This window comes from Nicotiana tabacum, chromosome 10 (genome assembly GCF_000715075.1).
Source record: "Nicotiana tabacum cultivar K326 chromosome 10, ASM71507v2, whole genome shotgun sequence".
In the NCBI taxonomy this organism is placed as follows: domain Eukaryota; kingdom Viridiplantae; phylum Streptophyta; class Magnoliopsida; order Solanales; family Solanaceae; genus Nicotiana; species Nicotiana tabacum.
Genome location: NC_134089.1, coordinates 47318482 through 47330076, shown reverse-complemented (window position 1 = coordinate 47330076; position 11595 = coordinate 47318482). Strand labels below are relative to the sequence as shown.

The 11595-nt window shown below is 40.0% G+C and overlaps 1 protein-coding gene across 1 annotated transcript; it reads left to right on the top strand.

The window, feature by feature from the left end:
* The first annotated feature begins 761 nt into the window (after positions 1-761).
* On the top strand, positions 762-5792 carry LOC142165109 (uncharacterized). Its single transcript, XM_075223736.1, has 3 exons — positions 762-771; positions 2128-2323; positions 5306-5792. Exons 1-3 carry the CDS (start codon positions 762-764, stop codon positions 5790-5792), a joined length of 693 nt encoding a protein of 230 aa, XP_075079837.1.
* The last annotated feature ends 5803 nt before the right edge of the window (positions 5793-11595 follow it).

Below are 11595 nucleotides of genomic sequence, written 5' to 3'. Positions count from 1 at the left end.
GTATCAGAGCAAGTATCAAGATAGGTTCATCTTGGCGGATTTAGTCCTAGCCGCAACCTATTTGATAGTAATCATGATTTTTGTTTGAAAAATTGACGAGAGTGCTACGCACGTTGAGACAAACTTTTGCGGTGGAATTTGGAGATGCGACCTATTGAAGGCTATCTGAAGAAGGTGGATCAAGTTTATTTTTTCTGAAAATTCAGGCGAATGGGGAGAATTGTTAGGTGTTTGTCCAGATTTTCTTACCATAATTAATTTTTCTATCTCATGAAGGAAAGGACAACATATTTACCATAATTTAATTCTTTTCCTAGAAGAAAAATATAATTCTTCCATATTTGACTAGTCCCTTTTCTTGTAGGAAAAGGTTTGGGGCTCTATAAATTGAAGATCCATCATTTTCATTCAATAGCATCCACAATGTAGCCATATGGGGTTTGAGAGTCGTGTTTGGGGGGGGGAACTTTACGGGACAAGTGTTAGTGTATCACTTGTGTTTGCCTCTTCGTGAGGTTGTTCTCTCAATATTTTGTACTCTTTTTTATATAGTGGATTGCTCATCTCCGTCGTGGATGTAGGTCAGTTGACCTAACCACGTTAAATGTTTGTGTCTCTGTTAGTTTATTTCTCTTTGTTGTCTTATTTATCGTCGTTCGAGGTTTGCTTTGCTAGTTTCCTACAATAGGCACAAGCTAGAAGGCTCTCTAGGTTTTCTGCTAAAGGTTTCAAAGGAGATTCTCTGCAACGCTTGAACAACAATGGCTGAAGGTACATTCTTGTTAATATTCCGCTGCGTAGGCTCTGTGTATGTGCTTAAGCTCAACATGTGGTATAAGAGCTTGCCTTTAGCTGTGCTGTTTGGTGTTCCGAAATAATTGTTGACGTCATATTTTACTCCTATATCGATAAAGAGATTAGTAATATATAAGGAGATGTGTTGCCCACACCTTTATAGTGCAATAGAGTATTAATATAATGTTTTTGAGTCATTGGTAGTATTTTGTTAAGAACATTCTGTGTGTTATCTTTTACGAACGTCGCCGCACAGTGTTACTTCAAAAGGTTTATTTTTCAACCAGTACTAATCTCATCTAGGTAAAACCCTTGTCTCTATAGTAGATATTTGGGTATATATTCTTGGTGGCTATTTTATTTTTGGCCAGATAAGACAAATAAAATAAAATATTTTATCTTGAGATTTGGATGTACATGATTATTAAATCTATGTACATTGTGCCCTTTTTATTCATATTGTTTGATCAAATAGAATTGAAGTTGTAATCCCAGGACGTGAGATATGTTCTAATTTATTTATCCACAAGTCTTTGTTTAAACTTTTATTTAAAATCGATGTCCAATAGTTAAAAGGGATTCCAACGAATGATTGATGACTTTGTGTTGTTCGGTTCTTAAAGGTAATTTTAATCCAGATCGTTTAAGTTCTATTTTCTTTTCTTTTGGAATAAATATTGTATCATTGATATGATTCTGTGTGTTCTTATACTATTCTGATAGATTACAAGATTACTTTTATTATTTGGGATAATACAGCAAGTCATATCAATATTTGCTAAAGTTGATTATAGAATTGTTCTCCTAATGGGTCTATATAAGCATTTGCTTATACTTCATTTGCCCATTGTTAGAATCTAATCAATATTTTGTTTAAATTGATTATTAAGGTTAATTACTAAGATGTCATTTTTGAGTTTTCTTTTATGTGATGTATTCGGAGTGGCCACAGCATCTTGAGCACTTAATATAAAAGAAATTGAGTTAATTAATCACATAACGTTTAGTGATTAAAGGTTATAATGACATCTATTTAGTCTGGTTATCTTATTAAAATGGTAACCCGGCCCTACAGGGAGGTAATCATTTAGGTGAGATTAATTGGAATGAGATATTACACCTTAAAGTTGAAAATAATCTTATGCCCACAGATACGGCTTAATTTATGTATATCTTGGTTTACTAGTCTAATAAAGTAAAGTAAATTCTATGCATGGGTTGCAACCTCTGCCCACAGAAAGGTCTAGAATTTACTACGAATCGGTATTTTACGCGATTCACCTTTGATGGATTGTACTTCATAGCTTATGTATGATTATCCTTGTTTTGCAGTCTTTACCGCTTTTCCTACTTCTATTTTTAATGAGAATGCTCAAATTCCAATGCTTTCTGGTAACAATTATGCTGAATGGGAGGATAAAGTCCTTCTCACTTTAGGGTGCTCGGATCTAGACCTGGCACTCAGTGTGGATGAACCACCTATTCCCACAGAATCAAGTACGCCAGCTGCTAAGGCTAATTATGAGTGGTGGGAGCGATCTAATCGCTTAAGTTTAATTGTGACGACCCGGCCAGTCGTCTCATGAGTTACCGCTCTATTTCCCCAATTTCTATTCCTTATTTCTTTATTTATCAGTTCTATATGTGATCAGGTTGGTTGGCTCGGGTTCAGAAAAGTTTTGGTAAGGTTTGAGACACTTAGTCTCTTTTGAGGAAGCTTAAGTTGGAAATGTCAATCGGATGTTGAATTATGTGTTAGAAGGGCTCGGATGTGAATTCTGATGGTTTGGATAGCTTCGGGAGGTGATTTGAGAATTAGGAGCGTGATCGGAATGTGTGTTGGAGGTCCGAAGTAGATTTAGGCTTGAATTGGCGAAAATGGATTTTTGGCGTTTTTCCGGTTAATAGGTGAGATTTTGATATAGGGGTCGGAATGGAATTCCGAGAGTTGCAGTAGTTCCGTTGTGTCATTTTGTATGTGTGCGCAAAATTTCGGGTTATTCGGACATGGTTTGGTTGGGTTTTTTATCAAAAGCATATTTAGAAGATTTTAGAATTCTTAAGCTTAAATTAGATGCGAATTTTGTGTTTTGATGTTGTTTTGAGTGTTCTGAAGGTTGGAACAATTTTAAATGATATTATGGGATATGTTGGCATATTTGGTTGAGGTCCCGTGGGCCTCGGGTGAGTTTCGGGTGGTCAATCGAACTATTTCATGTTTTGGAAAAGTGCAGAAAACTATTGTTCAGTGTTGTAGAGAAATAACCTTCGTGTTCGCGAGTAGGCCCTCGCGTTCGAAGAGGGTTAGCTGGTGAGGCTGAGATTTTAACCTTCGCGTTCGCAAGGAAGGCTCCACGTTCGCGAAGGGCTGGGTTCATTGTGCATCACATTCGCGAGGGAGGCTTCGCGTTCGCGTAGAGGAAGTTGGGCAGCTGGGTTTGAAGTTGATTTGTTCATCGCGTTTGCGAGAAAGGGAGCGCGTTCCCGAAGGTCGGGCTGAGGAAACATCGCATTCGTGAGGGACTGGACACGTTCACGTAAGAGGAAATTTGGTCAAAGTTAGAGTGTGCTTTGCGAACACGATGCATTGACCACGTTCGCGAAGAAGGAATTGAGGCCTGGGTAGAATGTTTAAATAGTCATCTTGTCCGCGATTTTGGGGTTAACTTCCACCATTTTTGAGCGATTTTGGAGCTTTTTGAAGAGGATTGAAGAGGGATTCAAGGAGAAACACTTGGAGGTAAGATTTATGGACTTAATACTCGATTCTAATGTGAATTCTACCTAATTAATCATGGAAATTAAGCCTAATATTGAAGAACTAGGGCTTGTAATTGGAGACCTAGAATTTGGGATTTGAGGGGCTGTTTTTAGTTGGATTTTGATGCTTTTGGTATGAATGAACTCGGGGAGTGATAAGGAGTCCATTGATGTGATTTTTATCGGAATCCGAGACGTGGGCCCGGGGGTCGGGTTTGGCCAATTTCGGGATTTGTGTTGTAATTTGATTTCTTTGGAGTGGGCTTTGTTTCCTTAGCATATTTTGATGGTTTTGCACTGATTTTGGTTAGATTTGGAGCATCCGGAGGCCGATTCGAGGGGCAAAGGCATCGTGAGCTGGTGATTTGGACCAGGTAGAGGTGAGTAATAATTTTAAATGTTGTCCTAAGGGTATGAAACCCCGGATTGCACATCGTTGTGCTATATTAAGGTGACACACACGCTAGATGACGAGCGTGGGCTCGTGCACTGTTGGGGTTATGACTTAGTTCATCCTAAATGATTGTTTTACTGCGTATTGGACTGAAAATTATTTGTTATCATCATGTTTTAGGATGAATGCCATATTTGGGCCTCGTGCCAACTATTTGAAACCTTAGGGGATTTTTACTGATATTCTCTCACTGTTTTGACTTTGTACTTGTACTCAGTCATGCTATATTCTACTATTTTCACAACTCAGCCATGTTTACCCTGCTTTAACACTTAAAATGATATTTTAAATGATATTTTGGGCTGAGCATCATGTTTTACTGTTGCCCGAGTGACTTGTGAGATTCTGACTGAGTAAGGTTGAGGGTCTATGTTGTGAGGAAACACTAATTATGATTATTAGGCCGAGGGCCTGAGATTTGTACTCCACGAGGTGGCTTGTTGATATGAGGCTGAGAGCCTATGTGATTATGCCACGAGATGGCTTGATATTGCTCTTAGGTCGTAAGGGGTCCCTCTAGGAGTCTACACACCCCCAGTGAGCGCGTGTACCCATTGTGATGTGAGATATAGCCCGAGGGGATGGTATTGTTCCATGTGTTGTCCAAGAGGCTGATTCTATTGGTGTTGTGACCGAGGGGCGGTTCTTTATATGTTTATCTTTCCTAAATGCCTTTCATTTACTTGCTTAACTGTTAAAAAGGCATCCCAAAGAAGTTTTAACTGAACTAAAGTGACTTTACCTATTTTTCACTGTTTCATTACTTTTTCTGCTTCTTTATAGTCTGCTGATGTGCCTTTACGTGGTTTCTTATTACTCAGTCTGCATTTATTATTAGTACTCACTGAGTTGGAGTACTCACTTTACTCCCTACACCCCGTGTGCAGATTCAGGCTCATCGGGTCTTGCTTGCGAGGGTTGAGAGTTGTCCAGCAGATTTCGGGGATTCACTAGGTAGCTGCCTGGCGTTCGCAACCCAGTGTTCTCCCTCTATCTTATTTTCTTCTATTTTAGTTATGTAATAATGGAGTAGACTCGTTCAGACTTGTAGTATTATTATAGATTCTCATGACTGGTAACATCCCGATATTGGGCTATGTCTTTTTCCGCAAACAGTATTATTTACCTTATTTTGGGATTTATGATTATGATTAAGACTTAGTTTTATTACTCAAATGCTTAAAAATGAATTGGGAATGTATCGACTGGCCTTGTCTTTACGAGAGGCGCCATCACGACCGGGTCAGGGTTTAGGGTCGTGACATTAATGCTCATAAAAGCTCACATAAGCCACAGCATTAGGGATTCTATCCCTAATAGCGTTAAGGTCAAAGCTTACATGAAGGCAATCGATGAACAATTTGTAAGCTTTTACAAGGCATTAGCCAGCACCCTTATGAAGAGGCTCTCAAGTATGACTTTCGACAGAAGTCGTACAGTGCGTGAGCACATTATGGAGATGAGAGACATTGCTGCTAAACTCAAGTCCCTTGAGGTTGATATGTCTGAACCATTTCTTGTGCATTTCATTCTAAACTCACTTCCTGCGGAATATGGTCCGTTCAAGATTTTTTATAACACACATAAGGATAAATGGTCAATCAATGAACTTTTGACCATGTGTGTTCGAGAAGAAGAGAGGTTGAAGCATGAGACACCTGAAAGTGTTAATATGGTGACTCATGGCAAGAGAAATGCAAATAAGGGCAAAAGTGTTTCCATGAAGAAGAAAAGCACCTTTGACAAAGATGCTTGTCGTTTCTGTAAGAAAAAGGGACACTGAAAGAAAGATTGCCTGAAATACAAGAAATGGCTTGAGAAGAAAGGTAATTTTACCTTTGTATGTTATGAATCTAATTTTACTGAAGTTTCTGATAATATATGGTAGATTGATTCTGGTGCTACAATTCACATTGCCAAAATCATGCAGGGCTTTCTAACTTAGAGAAAGCTGATAGGAAGTGAACAATACATCTATTCTTGCAATAGTACGCGTTCACATGTGGAAGCCGTGAGGACTTATAGGCTAATTTTGAAGGATGGTTTTCACTTAGATTTAGAAAATACTTTTTACGTTCTAGAATATTCTAGAAATTTCATTTCTCTTTCAAGACTATCGATTAGTGGATATGATTTGAATTTTCATTATCCTTCTGTGAAACTTTTTGAAAGATAATAAAGTTATTGCTTTTGGAAATTTGAATGGAAATTTATCTAAACTTGAGTTAGACCCCACATTCAAATGCAATGTTTTAACTTTGCATGATAAAATAATTGGCACTAAGCGATGTATTATCAATGAGAACTCATCAAGTCTTTGGCACAAGAGATTGGGACACATCTCTATTGATAGAGTTAAAAGGTTGGTTAATGATGGAGTTCTAAAAACACTTTATTTTTCTAACTTTGAGACTTGTGTGGACTGCATAAAGGGTAAGCAGACCAACAAATCAACTAAAGGTGCCAAAAGGAGTACTCAATTGCTTGAGATCATACATACATACATACATACATACATACATACATACATACATACATACATACATACATACATACATACATACATACATACATACATACATACATACATACATACATACATACATACATACATACATACATACATACATACATACATACATACATACATACATACATACATACATACATACATACATACATACATACATACATACATACATACATATGTGGTCCTTTTCCTACCCCTTGCCTGAATGGTGAGAGATATTTTATCTCGTTCATTGATGACAATTCAAGATATATGTATCTCTATTTTCTGTTTAATACATCAGAAGCACTTGATGCTTTTAAAGTTTACAAAATAGAAGTAGAGAAACAAACGGGTTCTTAGATCAAAATTGTAAGATCTGATAGCGGTGGAGAATGTTATGGTAGGTACACAGATAAGGGATAAGTTAAGGGTCCATTTGCTGAGCTCCTTGAAAGTGAAGATATAATTGCTCAATATACCATGTCAGGAACACCACAAGGACATTAATGGACATGGTAAGAAGCATGATTATCAGATCAAGTTTACCTTTATCCTTATAGAGTGAAGCCTTAAAAACTACTGTGTATATTTTAAATAGGGTTCCATCCAAGGCTGTCCCCATGTAACGACCCGGTCGGTCGTTTCATGAGTTACCATTCTGTTTCCCCCTATTTCTGCTTCTTTATGTCTTATTTAGCTGTATTATGTGGTATCGTGTTGGTTAGTTTGGGTTCGGAATGGTTTTGTATAGAAATGAGACACTTAGTCTCTTTAGAGTAAGCTTGAGATGGATAAGTCAACCGAATATTGACTTATGTGAAAAATGTCTCGGATATGAATTTTGATGGTTCAGATAGCTTCGTTAGGTTATTTGGGACTTAGGAGCATGATCGGAATGAGTTTTGGAGGTCCGGGGTAGATTTAGGCTTGAATTGGCGAAATTGGAATTTTGGCGTTTTTCGGTTGGTAGTGGAAATTTGGATATAGGGGTCGTAATGGAATTTCAAAAATTGGAACAGGTCCGTTGTGTCATTTGGAATGTGTGTACAAAATTTCAGGTCATTCGAACAAATAATAGACTCTTTGATCGAAAGCAGAATTTGAGAGTTTGGAATTTCTTAGGCTTGAATCCGATGATAATTTGATGTTTTGATGTTGTTTTGGGCATTCCAAAGGTTGGAACAAGTTTTAATGATGTTATGGGATGTATTGTCATATTTGGTTGAGGTATTAAGGGCCTCGGGTGAGTTTCGGGTGGTTAAATGGAGCAAATTCTTGTTTTGAAAGTTGTTGATTTCTTCAGTTCTGTGTTGCAGAAATTTGGCCTTCGCATTCGCGTAGCGATGTGAAGTGAGGCAGAAGAATTTCCTTTCACGTTCGCGATGTTGGTCCTGCATTCGCGAAGGGTGAGGCTGAGTGTACATCGCGAACGCGATGTAGGTCCCGTGTTCGTGTAGAGTAATTGGAGCAGTTGGGGGCCCTGGTAGTTTGTTCTTCGCATTCGCGTTGGTGTGTCGCGTTCGCAATGGCCTGGACAGCTGAAGCTTCGTGTTCGCGATATAGGATTTTGGTCAATGGAATTTTTGTGCTTTGCGAACGTGAGGCTTTGACCGCATTCGTGAAGAAGGAAATCACACCTGGCCGGAATGTTTAAATAGTTGCCTTCGTGATTTTTGTTCTATTTCCACCATTGTTGAACGGTTTTAGATCTTTTTGAGAAGGATTGAAGAGGGAATCGAAGAGAATCACTTGGAAGTAAGATTTTTAAACTCAATACTTGATTCTATGATGATTTCTACCCAATTAAACATGAAATTAGTGGGATTTAAAGCCTTAATTTGGGGAGTTAGGGCATGAAATTGGAGACTTTGATATGAGGATTTGAGGGGTTGTTTGTGGTCAAATTTTGATGTAGTTGGCATGTATGAACTCGTGAGAGTGTCAGGATTCAAGTTTTGTGATTTTTATCGAAATTCGAGATGTGGCTCCAGGGGTCGGGTTTGGCCAATTTCGGGATTCTTGATGCAATTTGATTATTTTCGCATGGGCTTCGTTCCCTTAGTGTATATTGATATTTTGATTCTGATTTTGGATAGATTCGACGCGAGTTGAGGTTGAGTCGAGAGGCAAGGGCGTCGCAGAGTAGTATTTCATCCGGTTTGAGGTAAATAACCATTGTAAATCTAGATCTAAGGGTATGAAACCCCGGAATTTCGTATTGTTTTGATAAATGAGGTGACGCACATGCTAGGTGTTGGCCGTGTGGGCGTGCACCCGTAGGGTTTGTGACTTGGTACATCCCGTGGTGACTGTATAGTTGCATATTTTGATATACCTTACATGATATCCACATGTTTTGGAAATGGGTTTGTTAATTTTGGATGAATGCCATGTTTGGGGCCATTGTGCCTACCTGTTTAGACCCTTAGGGTTATTTTTACTACTTTTCTCACACTATTTTGATTTGAAGGCATATCCTCAGTCATATTCTACTTGTTATTGTTTAAACCCGGTTTCATTACCCTATTTCTTAATATATGAAAACTGTTTGGGCTGAGTTTCCCTGATTTTCACTGATATGCCTGAGTGGCCATGAGGTTAATGACTATGAGAGGTTGAGGACCTTATGGTGAGGATTATAAATATGTTATGAATCGAACTGCACGCCGCATCAATATTTATATATGTTATGGATCAGGCTGCATGCCGCAGCGATATTTATATATATAGAGATCGGGCTGCATGCTGTAGCAATATATTGGATCGGGTTGTACGCCGCAGCAATATAGCGCTTGGGCTGTATGAGCCCCTCCGGAGTCTGCACACCCCCAGTGAGCGCAATCGACTATAAACTATGGATCGGACTGCATGCCGCAGCGGTTACTATTATTACTACTAGATATCTGTTGAGCCGGAGTGTTGAGTGTGAGTATTGATCGACGAGAGCTGAGTCACAAGTGACTGAGAGGCTTACCCAAGAGGCTATACTTACGAGTGATACCTTGCCCGAGGGGCGCGTTTATGACATTTTGTTGCTTTCTCTCTTCCTTTATACTAATCCTCTGTTGAAAAATGTTAATAAATATTTTCAAAGGATTTTTAATTGAAACTAGAGTTTTACGAGAGCTATTGAACTGCTGATTTTGACTTGATATTCTGTTGAGATTTCCTATATAATTTTACATGCACGTCACTACACTGAGACTTTATTTACTTTAGTTACTTACTGAGTTGGCGTACTCACGTTACTCCCTGCATCTTGTGTGCAGATCTAGGTGCCCGAGAACCAAAGTGAGAGCTTCCAGCACTCTCAGAGTCATAATTGGAGATCGCAAGGTAGCTGCACGGCATGCCTAGCCCTACCTTCCTCCTTCCTATCTTAATATTTTGTTATTTCAAACTATTTTGTATTATTCAGACAGTGTTTGGGTTGTACTTAGAGGCTCATGACTAGTGACACTAGATTCAGGCTGTGTTAGTATATTTTGTACTGTATTTTCGTGTATTTCTGATGATTTTTATATTACATATGAAAGATTTGAGACTTAATTGGTTTTAGAAAAATGATTTATTAAAAAGAATTCGATGTGGTAAATGTTGGTTTGGCTTGCCTAGTAATATGATAGGCGCCATCACGAACGGCGTGGTTTGGGGTCGTGACAAGTTGTTATCAGAGCCTAGGTTACATAGGTCTCACGAGTCATGAGCCGGTTTAGTAGAGTCTCGCGGTACGGAGACATTTGTACTTATCCTCGAGAGGCTGCAGAACCTTTAGGAAAAACTTCACATTCTTGAAATTCCTGTCGTGCGAATTTGTCGATTCTGATACTAAACTTCTGTTTTTCTATTCTCTCATAGATGGTGAGGACACGTGCTACCGGTCAGGACAAACGACCAACAGTACCACCAGTTAGGGCCACTAGAGACCGAGGTTGCGGTCGAGGCCGCTGTAGGGGCAGGGGTGTAGCCTGCACAACAGCTAGGGAAGCACATGCAGATCCACCAGCCACCCCAATTCATGATCAGGTCCCAATTTTAGACGCTCCAGCAATACCAGCTTAGGCACTGGTTGTGCCTATTGTGATTCCAGGCCTTTAGGAAGCCCTAGCCCAGATTCTATCAATATGCACTGGCATGGCTCAAGCGGTCTCAGTTACTACGGTCGCAGCTACTTCTCAGGTCGGGGGAGGTACTCACACTCCCGCTGCTCGCACACCAGAGTAGGTAGTGCAGGGACTTCAGACACCGGGGGCACCTCCAACCCAGCCAGTTGCACCAGCTCAGGATTATGTGGTACCAGTTATGCCTAACGACGAGCAGCGTCGATTGGAGAGGTTTGGTAGACGTCAGCCTCCGACTTTCACTGGTTCAGAGGGTGAGGATGCCTAGGGTTTCTTGGATAATTTTTAGAGGATTCTTCGTACAACGGGTATTCTGGAAACCAGTGGGGTTGCATTCACTACTTTTTAGTTTTTTGGAGCTGCCTTTACTTGGTGGGAGTCTTATGAGAGGTGTAGGCCTGTTAATACAGCGCCCCTTACCTGGCAGTAGTTCTCCGTTCTCTTTTTGGAGAAGTATATGCCAGAGTCTCGCAGAGAGGAGCTATGCAGGATGTTCGAGTAGTTACGTCAGGGAGATATGACGGTGATGCAGTATGAGATGAGGTTCTCGGAGTTAGCTCGTCATATTGTTTGGTGGTTCTTATGGACAAAGAGAGGATCATGAGGTTTGTTGATGGCCTCACATATCAGCTTCGGATTTTCATGACTAGGGAGAGGGTGTTGGGTGCTACTTTTGAGGGGGTTGTTGACATTGCTCCCGAGATTAAGTCAGTTCGTCACTAGGAGCGAGATGAGAGGGAGGCCAAGAGGCCTCGGGGTTCTGGTAGTTTTGGTGGTGCTCCTTCGAGAGGTCGGTTTTAGCACGGTAGAGGTTGTCCATTCAGGCATGCTCAGTCAGCTCGCCCAATTCATCGTGGGTCATCATCGGGCCATGGTTATCACAGCTCACGTCAGGACCATTCATCACTTAGTGGCCTACCAGCCCATAGTTTGTCCTGTGCTCCATCGGTTTA

Bases quoted from the DNA above. Each gene is read 5' to 3' on its own strand.
- LOC142165109 (XM_075223736.1), top strand. The intron at 2,324-5,305 runs GTGGGAGCGATC...CATAAGCCACAG, and splicing joins GCTAAGGCTAATTATGAGTG to CATTAGGGATTCTATCCCTA.